This window comes from Calypte anna, chromosome 19 (assembly GCF_003957555.1).
Source record: "Calypte anna isolate BGI_N300 chromosome 19, bCalAnn1_v1.p, whole genome shotgun sequence".
In the NCBI taxonomy this organism is placed as follows: domain Eukaryota; kingdom Metazoa; phylum Chordata; class Aves; order Apodiformes; family Trochilidae; genus Calypte; species Calypte anna.
The window spans coordinates 6,801,959-6,817,950 of NC_044264.1; the positions used below are offsets into that span (position 1 = coordinate 6,801,959).

At 62.2% G+C, this 15,992-nt stretch overlaps 2 protein-coding genes across 2 annotated transcripts in view; both read right to left on the minus strand.

Annotated features, from left to right (window-relative positions):
* PHF12 (PHD finger protein 12) overlaps window positions 1-694 on the minus strand; it is a 32,119-nt gene extending 31,425 nt beyond the window's left edge. Inside the window, exon 1 of the mRNA XM_030462313.1 lies at window positions 243-694. Within this exon, the coding sequence (XP_030318173.1) occupies window positions 243-308 (66 nt within the window). The 5' untranslated portion in view covers window positions 309-694. The remainder of the gene's footprint in view (window positions 1-242) is intronic.
* A 1,211-nt stretch (window positions 695-1,905) lies between these two features.
* On the minus strand, window positions 1,906-14,755 carry SEZ6 (seizure related 6 homolog). Its single transcript, XM_030462439.1, has 17 exons — window positions 14,689-14,755; window positions 7,056-7,643; window positions 6,849-6,982; window positions 5,982-6,174; window positions 5,524-5,709; window positions 5,282-5,450; window positions 4,821-4,987; window positions 4,544-4,738; window positions 4,039-4,177; window positions 3,765-3,961; window positions 3,494-3,688; window positions 3,219-3,410; window positions 2,931-3,128; window positions 2,769-2,807; window positions 2,565-2,685; window positions 2,384-2,486; window positions 1,906-1,938 (listed from the first exon to the last, which is right to left on the minus strand). The coding sequence occupies exons 1-17, from the start codon at window positions 14,753-14,755 to the stop codon at window positions 1,906-1,908; spliced, it is 2,916 nt and encodes a 971-aa protein (XP_030318299.1).
* Between the last annotated feature and the right edge of the window lie 1,237 nt (window positions 14,756-15,992).

Here is a 15,992-nt window from a genome sequence, read left to right on the forward strand (position 1 = left end):
GCGGGGGAGAGCGGCCGCAGCACGGAGGGGACGAGGACGCAGGGCCTCCGCCTAGCCCGCCCCGCCCGCCGGTCCCGTGTCCGGGAGGGCCTCTCCCGGGGATTGGGCCAGCCGTCTCCGTCCCTCCGCACTTCCTTCTATGGCCACCGGGCTCCGGGGGGGTGAAGGGTGTCCCTCGCCATTTTGCAGCCCCGCGGCCTCCCCGGTCGGGCCTTCCTCCCCTCCCGCGGCCTGGGCCTCACCTCCATCAGCCCCCCGGAGGTGTCCAAGTCGTAGACGATCGTCTTGGTCTCCATCTTCTCCCACATTCATCCAGCCCGGGAGCGGCCCCCCCGGCGAGAGGGAGCGAAGCGGATGGCGGGGTCAGGGGGGGGGAGGAGGAGAGAGGGGGGCGGCCCCTCAGCAGCGGCGGCGGCTCCGCGTCGAGGGGGCGGCGGCGGAAGGGGGAAGAGGGGCGGGCGGCGGGGCCTAGCCCACAGGCCGCAGCGGCTTGCCGGTCGTCCTCCTCCTTCTCCAGCCGGGCCCGGGGGCGGCTGCGGGGGTCCCCGCGCCCGCTGCCATGCCGCGCAAAGGGGGGGTTCTGGGGTGAAGAGGGGGGAGGGATGGGGGGCACGGACGTGGAGGGAGGGGAGGGGGCGGCGCAGCCCCGCGACCGCCGCACGCGCACGCACCACACTCAGGCGGCGCCGACGCTCCGGGCCCCGCCGCGCCGCCCGCGCACGCGCAGACCGCGCCCCCGCCCCGCCCCTCCCACCGCCGCCTCCCGCTCGCGGCCCTGGCGGGGCGGATGGGGGGGGGCTGAAGGGGAGGGAGGGGGGAAGGGGAAGAGGTTCCCGCACTGCGCATGCGCGACACCGGCGCTTCTTCCCTCTCCGCGCGCGCCCGCCTCGCTCCGCCCCTTTCCCGCCCGGCGGGGGGAAGGCGGGAGGCGCGCAGGCGCGTGGCCGCCGTCACGTTCCGGGGTGGGGCGCGACCGTGGGTGACGTCACGACGCGGGGCGTAGTGGGCCGGCAGGGGGCGCGCGGGACGGCGGGGCGGGGGGAAGGGGCGTGTCCAGCGCGTGACGTCACGGCGGCGGAATTAAAGGGACAGCGACCCCATAGCGGGGGTAAACAGGGGCACCCAAGAAGGCGTCACCGTTTCTTCTAAAACACCATTTTTTTAATTAATGAAACAACCAAAAGATGGGAGGTGGGGGGAGTGTTCCGCTCCAGACCCGGGGGGGCCACAGCTGGGGCCGGAGCTGAGGCCCGGGGGAGGCCCAGCCGTGCCCGTTGCCCCACCCCCCCCCCAGGTCCCCGGCTCGGGCCCCGCTGGGGTGCTGGGACACGGGGGGGGGACGACACACGTCGGTGATGGAGGGGACGCTCTGGGGGTTTGGGGAGGGGTGGCGAAGCAAGCGGGGAGCCGGGGGTACGCAGCATGCTCGGGGGAAGGGGCGGGGAGATGTCCCTGCGTGGCGGCGGTGGGAGACGGGGGTGCAGAGGGGGGACAGGCCCTTTGGTGGGGGTTGGCGAGGGTGGGGGATACCTCCATGGCCACCCAGCTCCCCCCCCAATCTCTGCTGCCCCCTCTCCCCTAAGGTCCCGGGGGCCCTGTGCTGACCCAGGGGTCCCCACTCCATCGGGGTCCTGCAGTGTCCCGGTGGGGGAAGGATGAGGGATGGGTTCAGCTCAGCACCCCCTGAGCCTGGGGCGGGGGGTCGGGTGGCAGCAGGGTTTGGGCAAACCCCAGGGGGTGCAGGTGGGTCGGGGGTAACAGAGGGGTGGCCAGCGCCGGGGGGGCTCCCAGCAAGCACTGAGTCTCCTGGGGAGAGGTGCCCGGCCCGTGAGGGGGGGCCCGAGGAGGCCCGGGAGGGGTGGCTGCAGCGCCCAGCTCCACACTGCCCACGCCTAGATGGACACCTCATACTCCCTCGTCTCCTGCAAAGAAAACAGACTGCGAGGGGTTGGACACTCGGTGGTGCCACGGGGCACCCAGGACAGGGACAGGGCTGCTCCCACCCTGTAAGGACCTGGGGGACGTCCCAGAACACAGGCGACCCTGTAGATGGATGTTCCATCCCGTACATTGGGCCTGGATGGATGTCCTATTGCATATGTTGTTCCTAAGTGGATGTCCATCCCATGATTAATCCCTGGACACATGTATCATCCCATATGTGGCCCCTGGATATATATGCCTCCCGAGCATGGGCTCTGGATAGATATTTCATCCCATGTGTGATCTCTGGATTCATGTCCCATCCCACACATTGTCCTTGGAGTGCATGGGCCCATCCCACATCAGTCCCACCCCATGCACAGCCCCTGGCACACATGTCCCATGCAGGGTGCCTGGGGTGCCCAGCCAATGGGGAGGGACCTGGGGAGCCAGTACTTACTCCTGTCTCATAAGTGGGGTTGTCAAAAGCTGACTCCACAGTGATGTGGTCGTAGGGGTGGGAGCCAGCAAGGGGCAGCTGCAGGGCTGGCTTCCCCTGGAGCCTGTGGGGACAGGGCAGCTGCAGGGCTAGGAGGTCTCCTTGGGGGGCGCAGGGCCATGAGAACCACCCTGCCACTCACTTGGAGAAGTAGAGATAAATGCCACCGATGAGCAGGGCCACCACCAGCACGGGCAGGAAGATGGCAATGGCGACGTTGGTACCCTCCAGCGCTGGCCCCGAGGGCACAGCCTTGGCCACTGCTGTTGGGGAGAGTGGGGGCTCACCCAGGGGGCACCCCACACCGGCTGCACCCCAGGGGGCCCCATCAAACCCTCACCCTTACCATCCAGGTTGCGGTTGCTGTAAAACTCATCATAGGAGGCTGGAGACGAGGAAAGGAAGAAAGAAGCCAGCATCAGTGGTGTGCGGGAGGGATGGCAGAGGGGTTCTGAAAGGGTGCTGGAGGGGTGACAGGGTGATGGAAGGGTCCTGGGGTCCCACTCACCTGCCTTGCAGATAGGAGGTGAGCCGCTCCAGCGTGAGGGGTGCCCAGGCAGGCAGCGCAGGCTGCCCTCACCCAGCAGTGCCCGGCCTTCAGCGCAGGAGAAACGCAAGACGGCTCCCGCCGGGTACAGCCGCCTCTCAGGGCTCTGCCGCCCGCCCGCCGGTGCACCGGGGTTGTGGCAGGGCTCGTACGTCTCCGCTGTGGACCAGGGGGTGGGCGTCGTGGCATCAGTGCCCACCACTGCCACCGGGTTGGGGGTGGTGCCTGGGGAGGGGGTGCCTGACTCACGGATGCACTTTGGGAGACGGTCACTCCACTTGGGTCCCCCCACAGCACGGTCGTGGCAGGTGAGGGTCCCAGCGCCTGCCAGGATGTAGCCCTTGTCGCAGACGTACTGTACGGTTGCTCCCACTGGGAATTTAGGGCTGGAGACCACCCTGCGACTGTGCTCGGCGTCCCCAGGGTCCCTGCACGAGGTCACTGCAGATGAGAGGGACCGGCAGTGACAGCAGCCATGAGGGATGTTCTATGGGGCAATGGGGACACCGGTCAGAGCTGCTCACCCCGCTCGCAGGAGGGCAGGTCAGCACTCCACGTCAGGTCCCAGTGGCACATCAAGAGGTCGGTGCCAGACAGCTGGAAGCCGGGGTAGCAATGGTAGGTGACCACGGTGCCATGAAGCAGTTCTGGCTGCGAGGATGTTTTCCAGCCATTGGCAATGTCTGGCAGCTCAGGGCAGGTGTCATTACGGGGGACCTCTGTGGGGACAGCAGTGTGAGTGGGGTGACGGGGACACTAGGGACATCAATGATGTTGTCCCAGCATGAAGCTCACCGGAGAAGTGGATGACAAAGCCCTGCCGATAGGCACCAGCACCGGAACCAGGGTCTGACTGGAACTGGATCGTGACATCAGCGGTGGAGGCGTAGAGCTTGAAGCGGGCACGGGTGCCCGTGTACTGTCCCAGGACACGTGCAGTCAGGTCATCCCCATCGTAGAAGGTCAGAACATCCCCCGCACCCAACCGCAGCCTGGAGTGATGGGGCCATGAAGGTGGGGGTGCACAAACCCTCTAATCCCCCCTGTCCCCCGTCGCCCCTGCACTCACACACGGATGTCCAGCATAACACGTTTGTCCTCCTCCACGTGCAGCCCCCAGATGCAGTCCTGGCCCTTGCCGTACGCCTCCGGCCAGTTGGGTGAGAGCACCACGCCGGCCGTGTCTGTCAGCTCCCCACTGCACACCGCTGTGGGCGCATGCTGGGCTTGGGACGCCGTGGGGCACCCCCGTGGTGCCCATCACCCACTGACCAGCACCCATCACAGCCCCCAGCTCCAGCACCCACCATCCCCTTTGGCTCTGGCTGCAGCATCCATTGTGGCATGGTGGCTCCAGCATCCATCATGGTCCATCCCCAACTCCAGAACCCACTTCATCATCCCATCTCCAGCATCTCCCACCTCCCACCATGCCCTTCAGCTCCTGTGTAATTCCTGGAAGGTGGCTCCAGACTCCCTCATGACCTAGCTCCATCTCCCATGGCACCCCCCAACTCTAGCACCTGCTAAACCCCTGTGTCCATCTCCTTGTGCCCCCCATCACTGGCACCCACCACGACATGCTGGCTCCGTCTCATTCCACTGTGGGTCACTGGGGTCAACGCACTCAATGATGGTTGAGCCCTGCTCCAGCGTATAGCCAGGGTCACAGCTGAACTCCACTGTGGTGCCCACAGGGTACCGGGGGTCACTGGCCGTGAAGTTCCCATACTTGACAAAGGGCTCGTAGCAATGTCCCTGCTCGAAGGCTGTGGGCACAGGGGCGAAGGTCTGCGAGTGCCATGTGGGTGTGGGGATGCCCAGGTGCCCCCCTAGGCCCTGGCCCCATACCCTCATAGCGCAGCGCCATGCCCGCAGCAGCCCCACTGCTGTCTGTGGTGAGCTCCACGAAGAAGTGCTGCCCAGTGCTGAGCAGCCCCTCGATGGGCAGGTACTCCACCTCATAGGAGTCATACACTGGTGGTGCCTCCACATTGTTGCCATTGCGGATTATGAGCCTGCCAAGACACAGGAGGGTCAGAGTACTGTGTCAGTCATGGCCAACAGCACCTAGCCTTGGGCCTGGCCAGTAGTATCTTCCCCGATTGTGGCCAAGAGCACCTTTCCTTGACTGTGGCCAGTGACACACATCCTTGGCTGTGGCCAACGTCATCCATCCTCAGACATGGGCAACAGTGCCCACCCTTGGGCCTGGCCAACAATACCTGTCCTTGGATATGGCAAACTGCACCCATCCTTGGATACGCTCAATAGCACCCAGCCTTGAATGTGACCCTGGCCCAGGTTCAAACCTGTCATCATCCTCAGCCAATGAGACCTTCTCAAAGTGGAGGTGCAGGCGATGGCCGGCAGGCGCCTCCAGCAGCCAGTGGCACGTCAAGTTGTTGCTGTAGTTCCCGGGGAAGCCGGGCGAGATGATGCGTCCCACCGTGGCATTCCGGACCACCCCACCACACGCCGCTGCAGGAGAGGGGCTGTCGGCAGCCGGCCATGCCACGCCAGCCATGCTGCACTCACCGGTGTCAGTGCTTACCGAGACAGAGGGGCTCGCGGGCACTCCAGAAGGGGCGGGTGGCGTTGCGGCAGGTGAGCCGGTGGGCGCCTTGCAGCTGGTAGCCGGTGGCACAGCGAAAGCGGGCGTCCCCGCCAGGGTGCAGGCTGCTCACTGACACTTCCCCGAAAGCTGGCCGTGCTGGGAAGGGGCAGCTCAGCAAGTAGGCTGGAAGAAGGCAACAGCATTACCAGGCTGTGGACCCCAGCCCAATACCCACCTCCCCAACCTCCCCAGGCAGTGCCAGGGTGACACTGTGCCTATGGCCGCCAGTGATGCCACTAAAAGAGCCCATAATCGCTCACACCAATTAGATTCCCATTAATGTTCTTTGCCCGGTCAGTGCGTGCTTAATGCAGCAGTAGCAGTAACTCCAGGATGCACTGGCATGCTTGGCGTTAGCTCAAGGGAGGTGCCAGGAGGGGGATGCTGCCCTGTACCTTGGTAGTGGAAGTGGTAAGAGCCAGGGTTGAGGGGACGGGGGCTCTGGAAGCGGAGGGTGAGGAGGTTGGCTGGGCTGCGGATGACCTGGCCCCGCAGCAGGAAGGACTCGTTGGCCAGGAGGGTGGGCTCCAGGCCCCCCGAGCTCTCCACCGTCAGTGTCTCTCCATCCACCAGGCTGATGTTCTGCACCTACAGGGGACAGCCAAGTCTCATCTACCCAGCATGGCACCAGCAGCACCTCGGAGCTCCTTGGTCTCTAGGCAGCTTGCCCATGGTCGATAGCACCATTCCAGCCCTGTTAGCAATGCCATAAATCATCCCACCACTTCAAGAGCCATTGGCCAGCGGCTCTGCTGGAGCACCGCTGCACAGCCAAACCCATGCCAAGCCCTCTGGAGCAATTTGCTATTAATGATGTTAATTAAGCGGTGCTGTGTGGGGATGAGCGGCAGCACTGGAAGGAGGAGGAGCCAGAGCTGCTGCCTCCTGCTTGCTGCTGGTTTTTGGTGAGCCCTGCAGCAGCCCAGACCCTGGGACACCTGGAGGTGGGGACATGTGGCCACATGCCACCAAGAGGACCAGGGTGTGGCCATAGCATTGGCAGATGGCTGCTGGGTTTCCTGTCTTTGCCCCACAGTATTGCACCCATAGATGCTGCTCACTCACTTGTTAATTAAATCCCAACGTGGCTTCTTCCACAATGAGTGCAAGCACGAGGCTCCTACCCACCTGAATCCCTAGCCCAAGCCGTCTCAGGGGCATCAGGACAGGGACTTTTTTGCCATGTCCTGCATGGCCAAGCAGCATGGAACCAGGGATGGACCCTGCTTGCCATCTCATCCCACCCACAGCCCCCCACTCACCTTGAGCTCCACACCATAGCCAGGGTAGACAGAGATGGTGTAGGTACAGTCCAGGCTGCCATCATAGGGGACACTGGCTGGCTCTGGGGACACCAGCCAGCCCTCGGGGCCTGCCAGTGTCCGGTTGCAGGGGACTGGTGATGGAAAAAACATTGGCTCAGTCCTGCTTCGCCTCGGCTCCCCCCCAGCCCCCTCCCCAGAACTCACCTGGCCCCTGCAGTGTAGTGACGGTGGTGGTGGTGATGGTGGAGGTGGTGGTGGCCCCCTCTTCATCTCCAGTGACTGCAGTGGCTGCTGTGTAAGGTCCTGGGGATATGCTGGGGGTGGCAGGTGCTGGGCTGGGGGGTGTGGGACTTGCCTCTGGCACCCCAGCAGGGGACCATGAGGGGTTGGCACCCGGCACAGCACCCGGCACAACCCCCCAGGCCTCCCCCCATGGCCCTGGGTGCCCAGCTGGTGTGGTCAGTGGGTCAGTGGGGAAGGCAGCCCTGGGCAGGGGGGTGCGTGGCGGGGGCTCAGGGGCCGGAGGACCAGGGGCTGGCTGGAGAACACTGGCATCAGGCAGGAGGGGACCGGGGCCACCAGGCAGGAAGGGTGCGTGGCCCAGGTAGTCCTTCTTCAGGAAGGCTTCATGCAGCAGGTCTTCCAGCAGCGGGTGGTGATTGAGGAGCTTCAATGTGGGCGCTGTGCTCACAAAGCGAGCCTCTGCCTCACGCTCTGCTGGCGTAGGCAGTGCCGTTGGCTCCCCTTCAGCCTCAGCACTCTCCCCAGTCTTTCTTGCCAGCCCATTGAAGCCTGGGGGGAAGAGAGAGTGTGGGGTGCTGGGGACCATCCGTGGACCCATGCTGCATCATGAACTGACAGTGCCCTAGGGACCAGCACTTCATTCTGGTCTGCACTGTGGACTGGTGATGCATGAGCAACTGATGGTTCATGCTGCACCACAGACTGATGGGGGCACCCCGGACCAGCCCTTGGATATGGACTGATATCAGACTAGGGGGCGATGCTGGTGTGGTGCCAGGGACCTGAGCTGCACTGAGGACCAATACTTCTTCACGGACCAGTGAAGTAGGCCCATGCTTCACCATAGGCTGGTGCCACTGTGAGGTCCATCACTTCCCTGCAGATCAATGCAAGGCAGCAAACCTGTGCATCAGCCACATGCAGTGGAGCCTGGCTGTGCCCTTCACTGGGGCAGCCCAGGTAATTAAGCCTTGGCTAACTAAGGCAAAGCTACAGCTTGCACCTCATTCAGGGGGACCCCCTTCTGTGAAACTAGCTCTGGGGTTAGGTGTCCCTGGCCACATCTTGTCCCTCTCCACGGAGGTGGCTATTGCAGGCTGAGGGTCCCCCAGGATTTTTCAGCCCTGTGGTGCAGACATGCAGGTGATGGGAACAGACCCAGGGAAGCCACCACAGCCTGAATGCTAGGCCACCAGTGCAATGAGTCATTGAGAGCTCAGCTTTTCTTTTTCTGTGTGATGTCAATCTGCTGGGAACCACCTCCCACCTGCAGCCATCAGGACCCCCCCACCAAAGCTGCCTGCTCAACATGCCCAGCCCAGCCCTTTAAAACCTTCAGACCTTTAGAAAATGGTTTCACCAGCCCCAACAAGCCACTTACCACTTCTCCCCATCTGATTCAGCACTGCACAGATCCCTCTCCTGGGGGACTTAGCTACCCATTTCCCCCAGACCAGGGGTGCCATGGCACAGGGATGCCACAGTGTGACCCAGCATCCCTCCAGTGAGGGACACGAGGCCACAGAATCACACAGGCATGTCTCACCACCGTGCACAGGCGCTGATGACACCACACTGCCAATTACTGGGTAATTATACTGATCCGTAGCAGGGCAGGGCCCCGTGAAGATTAATTACTCTGCAACTGCCACTTTTAAGGGACTATTAAGAGACATTAGCTTGGGCAAGCTGCGCGGGGGGAGCCATTGGGTGCTGGTAGGGATCTCCACCTCCCTGCCACCCACCCCCTGTCCCTATTACCCCGGGATGGGGACGATGCCCTGGACATGGCAGGGAGGCAAGCACACAGCTGCACCATCTCTGAAAGGTTCACTTGCCCCCCGGCAGGACCAGAATTATTTTTTAATAGGATCCATTTATTAGAACATAAAAGTTAATGAGTTTATACTGAAGGGTGCCAAAATCTCTTTTAGGCTTTAACAGCAGATCAGTGCTCAGAATGGGGCCTGTGCTGCCAGGGCCACCCCATGCAGCGATGGCTGGGGCAGGGACACCCACCCTGGGCTTGCTGCACCCCCCTTAACCACAGGTTGCTGGGTGGAACCCATGTGGGCTGCCAAGTGAGGCTGGAACCCATGGCAAGACTCTGACAGCAGGTCCCATCCAGGTGCTGTGGCACCCTGGGCTGGGCTCTGCCTGGTGCTCTGGGTAACACAGGGTGCTCCTGGTACCATGGGATGCTCGGGACTGGACATACTTTTGGCCTTTGGAGCATACAGGATGCTCGGGGTATTGTAGAAAAGTGGGAGCCCAGATGTTGCCACCCATGCCCCTTGAGCACCACAGGATTAGAGCCTCCACAGATGTCTCTAAGCAGCTTATCTCCAGTGACCATGTCACAGCTGTGTCCTTCCCATGTCCCAAGTATGATCACAGGCAAAGGACTGTGGTATCCAGCACCCTGCCCTCCAGACCCTTCTACACCCAGCAGGGACCCCCCCCCCCAGGGCTCAGGGTGGGCACAAACCCTTGCAAAGGGGCCATCAAGTCCGCACTAGCTGGATGCCCACTGGCATGCGTGATACATGCCCACGGCAGCAGCTGGGCTGGGGTCCTAATCCCTCACATCGGCTTTTCTGAGTGGGAGTCTATTAATGGCATCTAGAGAGATGCTGGAGACTAATCCGGCTGTGGTGGATGCCCCCCCCCCCCTCCCGGGAATCAATGCCTCCTGCTGTCACAAATAAATAAATACGGCGGCACGTGGCCTCCTGGGGAGCACCGATCAATGCCACCCGCCAAGAAATAAATAACACAGTGCCCGGCCTGGCAGAGGGGACAGGGAAGGGCCCTTGGTCACCCCAGCAGCGTTGTGGCTCCATTGGCGTGGTGCTACTCTGTGCTTCAGTTTCCCCAGCTGTAGGAGGGGACTGGCAGCCTGGTGAGGGCAGGAGCTGGGTCTTAGAGGAGCCCGGGTTTATTTTCCAATTTAAAATCCAATCTGGCTTTGTCCCCGTGGCCGCAGTCCTGATAAACGAGCTGTCAGGCAGCCGGCGCCACACTCCCCCACCCACAGCACCCCCCGGTGGGCACAGGAAGGGGGGATGTGCACGAGTGATGCCAGATCCCCGTCTCTGTCCCCTCCCCCGGAGGCCCTGGGGATGAGGGGACAGCTTCCTGCCTGCCTCTGAGTGGGAATGTCCTGTGGGCAGGAACAGACAGGGGTGGGTGGGCAGGTACAGGCAGCAGGGGAGAAGAGGCAGTGGCAGGGTGGGGGCAGGCGTGGGTATTAAAGCAGAGGCAGGGGCGGGAGCAGGAGTGGGTGGGTGCGCACACAGACGGTGTGAAGATGCAAGCAGGGCTCTGCAGGCAGCTCCACATCACCCAGCCCTCCTCCACCTGCCACCCAGCCGACACCAGTGTCACACAGCCAACCCACTGACACACGGTGTGGTGAGCTGAGCACTCTAATGACAACTACACCAGCACCCAGATCCTGCCACCTCCTCCATCACCAGATGCCCACAGCCAAGCCGGGGCTGCCAGAGCAGCTCAGGGTGGTGAAAGGACACAGAAGGGACTGCCCAGTGCCACCACTGGTGGGCACAGCCACTGCCAGCGACTGTCAGCAGAGCTCAGCTTTAATATTCATGGCGATGCCGGCGGGGAAGCGTTTGACCTTGTATGTTTTGCGATTCTCCTTGAATTGAACAGTCATTTACCCGCTGACACATGTCACATGTTGCCGCAACCGGTTCCCTGGAGCATGGCGGCGGCCAAGTGCTGGCTGATAAACCAACCACCAGGCCCTCGGCATCACTAGCCCCACGAGGGCAGAGCCCAGTGAGTATCAGGGTGTCCATCCCTGGAGCTTTCTCCCCCACCCAGTGGGCATCACAGCAGTGGGTGCCCTATCCCCTTTTTGCTGCCCGTGGTCCGTGTGATCCTGCTCTCCCTGTGGAGCTAATGCCTTTGTACAGCAATTTCCCTGACTGCTGGCGGTGATAAATTGCACGTCTGATGCTATTTTGGACCCATGCAGTGCCAGGTCCCTCCCTCCCTGCTCCAAATTAGCCCCTCCCAGCCTTGCCTCAGGGTCCCCTATGATGGGCACCCACAGGGCATCCACAGTGGCTCATGCCAGCTGCAGGATCCCCCAGGGACCCAGTATTCACCCCTCTGGGTAGCAGATTGGGGAACCCAGCCTGCTGGGCACCTGATGGGTTCTGGGGGACCTCTCTCCTGGCTTGAAAAACAGTTGCAGGAGAGGAGCGAGAGACACTCGTCTGGTTCAGCCACGTCACCAACCCCTCGTGGCAGGATGGAAGTGTGGAGCATCACCGTCTGCTCCTGCCAGAGCCAACATCCCGGTTGCTCCCCTAGAAATGCAACCAGAGCATTCCCTGTCCACTAAAACCCTCATCCTGCCCCATCACCACCCATTCTGGAAGCCCCCAAGGGCTGACGTTACAGCCACATTTCCTCTCTGCTTCCATCACCTCCATGTGTTCCCCCAACAGTGGCTGGTGCAGCACCCCCAGCACCTCTTTCCATTTTCACAGGGTCACAGCAGTATTCTTGTGGATGATTAATATTTGATCCCTTCAGCACAGCTCGTTACTGCATTTAAATTATATATGTAATAACCCCTGCTAGCTTGCAGGCTGCCTCCTGCTGCCTCTCCTGCAGGCAGGGGATCAAGCACATCCCCAACCCTAGCTGGCAGGACCCTCAGACCTCCCAGAAGATGTAATAAGTGGTGCTGGGCCTCAGCACAGGGCAGGCTGGTGGGGGGGGGGGAGCAGGGAGATGGAGGCATCCCCCAGCTGCCTCCAACAGGTCCAGGCTTTGGTCTGGGTCCACAATTCACCCATGCCTATGGCAGCAGTGGTGATGGTCCCTCCACTGACCCCATCTCCCCTTGCTGAAAGAAGGATTCTAGAGCTTCTGAGCTGCTGCCTGCGACTGGAGGGAATCCATTACCTCCCTGGTTATAGGCAGCTTTCAAAGGCAATCTTTCAATTGTGTGCATTTAAAGAATTGATTGGAGGCGAAATTATTCTCTCCCGACGGAGCTGGAGACACAACTTCATCCTCCTCCCCCGGGGCCTGCCAGTGCTCCAGGGGGGGCCAGCAGCCCAGGGTCAGCCCAGGCCCCAACCCCAGCATGGGGCTGTGCACTGGGAGACACAGCCCTGGGGGCCCCAGGCCAGCCTTGGCATCCCACCAGTGGCACCAGTGGTATCCTCTGTGACTGCTCCACACTGGGCTCAGAGTACGTCCTTGCTGTGCCCTTGCCTGCTCTCCTTTGCACCCCATTTCCCCCCTCATGATGCCACTGATCTGGCTCTACCCTGTGGCTGAACAAACCATAACTCTGTCAGCCCTGCCTGGCCCAGCACCATGTGCCAAATCTGTCCCTGCCAGTGCCAACATGCAGCCGGTCCAGTGGCCACCAGGCTTCCAGGGATATGGCAGGGGCAGCTGGCCCAGCCTGTGCCCTGCATCCCACCGGGCAGCCCTGCCCTCCTACCCTCTGGTTTAAGAGCATTATCCAGATAATCCTGGCCTGGTGGCACGGCAGCGTGGCAGTGATGAGCTTCTCCAAGGCACACAGGGGACAAACACACATGCTGTTAATTACTGTAGCAGACGCCTGCTTCCTTCCCCATCCCCCTCCTCACACTGAGGCCCCAATCAGCACCCACATCCCCAGGGACATCATGTCACCCAGCTGCATCGTTCCCATGGTCACAGCACCCACCATGCCAGCTGACACTGGAGAACAGCCCATGGGGGCACAGCTGGGTCCTGTGCCCTCCCTGTTTCTCATCACCCTAGGCTGACAGGACAGCAAACTACAAGGTCCTCCCTTGAGCATGGTGAGGATGAACATCCAAAAAAAGCTAGGCCTGCCATGGGTCTTCACCAGCACCAGGGGCCCCGGATCCGTCCCCTACTTTCTGCTGGGGCAAACCCATGAGGACACCCGGAAAGCAGCAGGCCTGCAAGCCACTGCACAGAGGTACAAAGACAGACAGGATCAGACCCTGCATTGCCACCACCCAGGTTACATCACCAATCTCCTCAGCATGGATGAGCTGTCCAAGACCCCTGTCCCCATGGCACTTCCTCACCACACACCAGCCCATGCAGATTCTAAGTCAAGGCTACAGTGACACTAAGCATAGCAGTGCTACACCAATATCAGGGTGCTGGTCTGGGACCCCTGACTGATGGGTGACAGGGTGTGGGGAGATGAGCCTCATGGGCAGCTCCTAGCACATGGGAAGGGGGGCACAGGCTGGAGTGAACCCCTCCACTTCCAGCCCTGGGAAGAGCTCAGCACCTCCCAGGGCATCCTTACCTCTAGCACGCTGGGAAATGCACATGCAGAGTTTAATTAACTTTATTGATATTCAGAAATTAGGGGACTGACTAGAGGTAATTGCTCATTAGAAATCATTAGACTGACACAGTAAGCACCAGCCTCCCTCGGGGGAAGCCTGCCCTGCTCAAGGCCCTGCTCCCAGGGCAAAACCAGGGACATACATGTCCCCCCGATGTCAAGCCTCACTGTCCCTCCCTGCTTCCTCCTCCCTCCCCCCAAGCAGGGCAGGAGATGGGGTTGCCATGGCCTTACCCCACTTACTGCCAGCCAGAGGGTCCCCTATACAACCCCCCACAAGTAGGGGGGCTGTGTCCGCAGCCCTGGGTGGCAGAGCAGGATGGGAATAGTAGCGGGCACAGGGCCACGGCTGGGCTGCCAGATGGGGAGTTTATGTAACTCCAGCACGGCTGCAGCCTGCATCCCGCATCCCACTGGGACCACAGCCAGGCCCCTGCCTGCTCCTCACCCTGTGCATGCTGACCACCACGAGCATGACCGTGGTGGATCAGTGCACCTCAAGCCCTGGGCATGTCCCCAGTCCTGTTTTTTGGGGCAGCGGAGCCGCAAGGCGTCAAGGCTGCCTGACTACCCATACCCCGTGGGTGGCAGAGCCAATGAGCCAAGCAGGGTGTTGGCTGCTCTTCCTAAGAAGGACCAACACTCACCATCCCTACGCTTCCCTGACACCCTTCCCAGAACCGGAGAGATGACCCCAGCGAGGACAGGGGAGGGGGGGCTGGAGGGGAGAGCCCCAGTCCCCAACACCTCCAAGCCCCACGGCAGGGACAACACAGAGGGACCAGTTCACGGTTCACCGGCGGGTGTAGCCGGGATAGGGGGGGCTCCAAGGGCTCGGCGGCCGGGGGACAGGTAGAGAGGTGCCTTCCACCTCCACCACACCGCCGGTAATACCGGCATAGGGGCTGTCGCCGGAGCCCGCCGGGGGTGGCGTTGCACCAGCCCGGCTGCCAACCACTGTGCGCGTCCCCGGTGTCTCCCGCTCCCCGTTCCACCGGGCTGGGGGCGGGGTGGCTAACGGCAATGTGTGTGTGGGGGTCTCGCTTTACCGGGGGGAGATCTCCTGGTGAGCGAGTTAGCAAAGTTTGGCACCGACGGAGCGGGGCTGGGTCTCCCGGTAGCGGCGGGGTGGTTGTGCGAATAGGAAGCAGGTCGGGGGTGGGTGACCGGGATGGGGGGTCACTTGGGAGTGGCAGTGGGGGGGTGAGGGGTGTCGGTGCTTACCGTGTGCCGGGGCGCGGATCAGCGCGGCGAGAAGCGGCAAGAGGAGGGCCGGGGTCGGCGGGCCCATGGCCGGCGGCGGTCAGCACCGCGGACAGCTCCGCTGCGGGCACAGCTCCGCCACCGCCGTAACGCTCCGAGTGCGGCGCCCGCCAATCCCGGGGCCTGCCCGATCCTCCCCCCAACCCCCGCCGTAACGCTCCGAGTGTGGCGCCCGCCAATCCTGCAAGGCTGGGGAAAGGAGGAGGAGGCGGGAGTTGGGACGGGGGGGTGCTCCTTCCTGCTGCCCTCCCCCACGCCGTAACTCTTCGAGTGCGGGGCCTGAAAATGCTGGGAGCTGAAGGATGGGGGAGGGGGAGAATGTCTATTCCCCAATACTGGCCACAGCCACGCCCCGCCCCCCCACCAGGGTTGGGTAGCCACGGAGGGCTGCGGGAAAGATCCTCGGTGCCCACCCCATCGTATCCTGCTTCCTCCCCACCCTCCAAAATACTCACCCCAACCACACACAATCCCAAAAACCACCTTCCAGCTGCCCCTCCCATCCTTAAATATACCCAGTTGAGGCTGGGCTCATCACCCCCAAGCAGGAAAACCTGGGCCCAGAGCAGCCTTCGCAGCTGGGCACGGTGCAGAGGTGGGGCCTTAGCCCTCACGGCTCCCCCATCCCTGCCAGCTCAGGGTCCGGCTCTCCTTGGAAGAGCCAGGTGATGGGGGGCCACCAGCTCTGCAGCAGATGGCCTTGGCACCAGCACCGAACAGCTCCACACTGGCTCTCGCGTGTGTTAAAAATAAAAAAAGAAAACATAGCTCTTTGTTTAATAACCCCCTCCCCATCTCCACCAAAGCCCAGATGGCTTCATCTCCCCACACTGACGCCGTGCATGGCGCGGAGCCCCCGCAGTCCAGCCAGCTCTGGATGCACATGCAGCCCACACAGCCATCACCGGGGGGTTTATTTTTAATCCAAGGCCCCGCTTTGCTGACAGGCACTGGAGATTGGCCACAAGGAATGGCAAACCATGAGCTGCATGGCTTGGTACGGTAAGGGAAAGACTGGTGGCCAGCCTCATGCATAGGCTGTGTGCCACCAGTCCCATGGCAGGGACTGTGTGCCACCAGCTCCGTGGCAGGGACTGGTGGCATCAGCTTCATGGCACGGGTTGTGCATCGCCAGCCCCATGGCACAGACTAAGTGCCACTAGCCCCATGGCATGGGCTCTCTGCCACCAGCCCCATGCTGCAGTGGGAGCAGGGTGGGCAGCGATGCTGCGATCTGTCTCACCCTGGGGGGCTGCAGTGTGGGC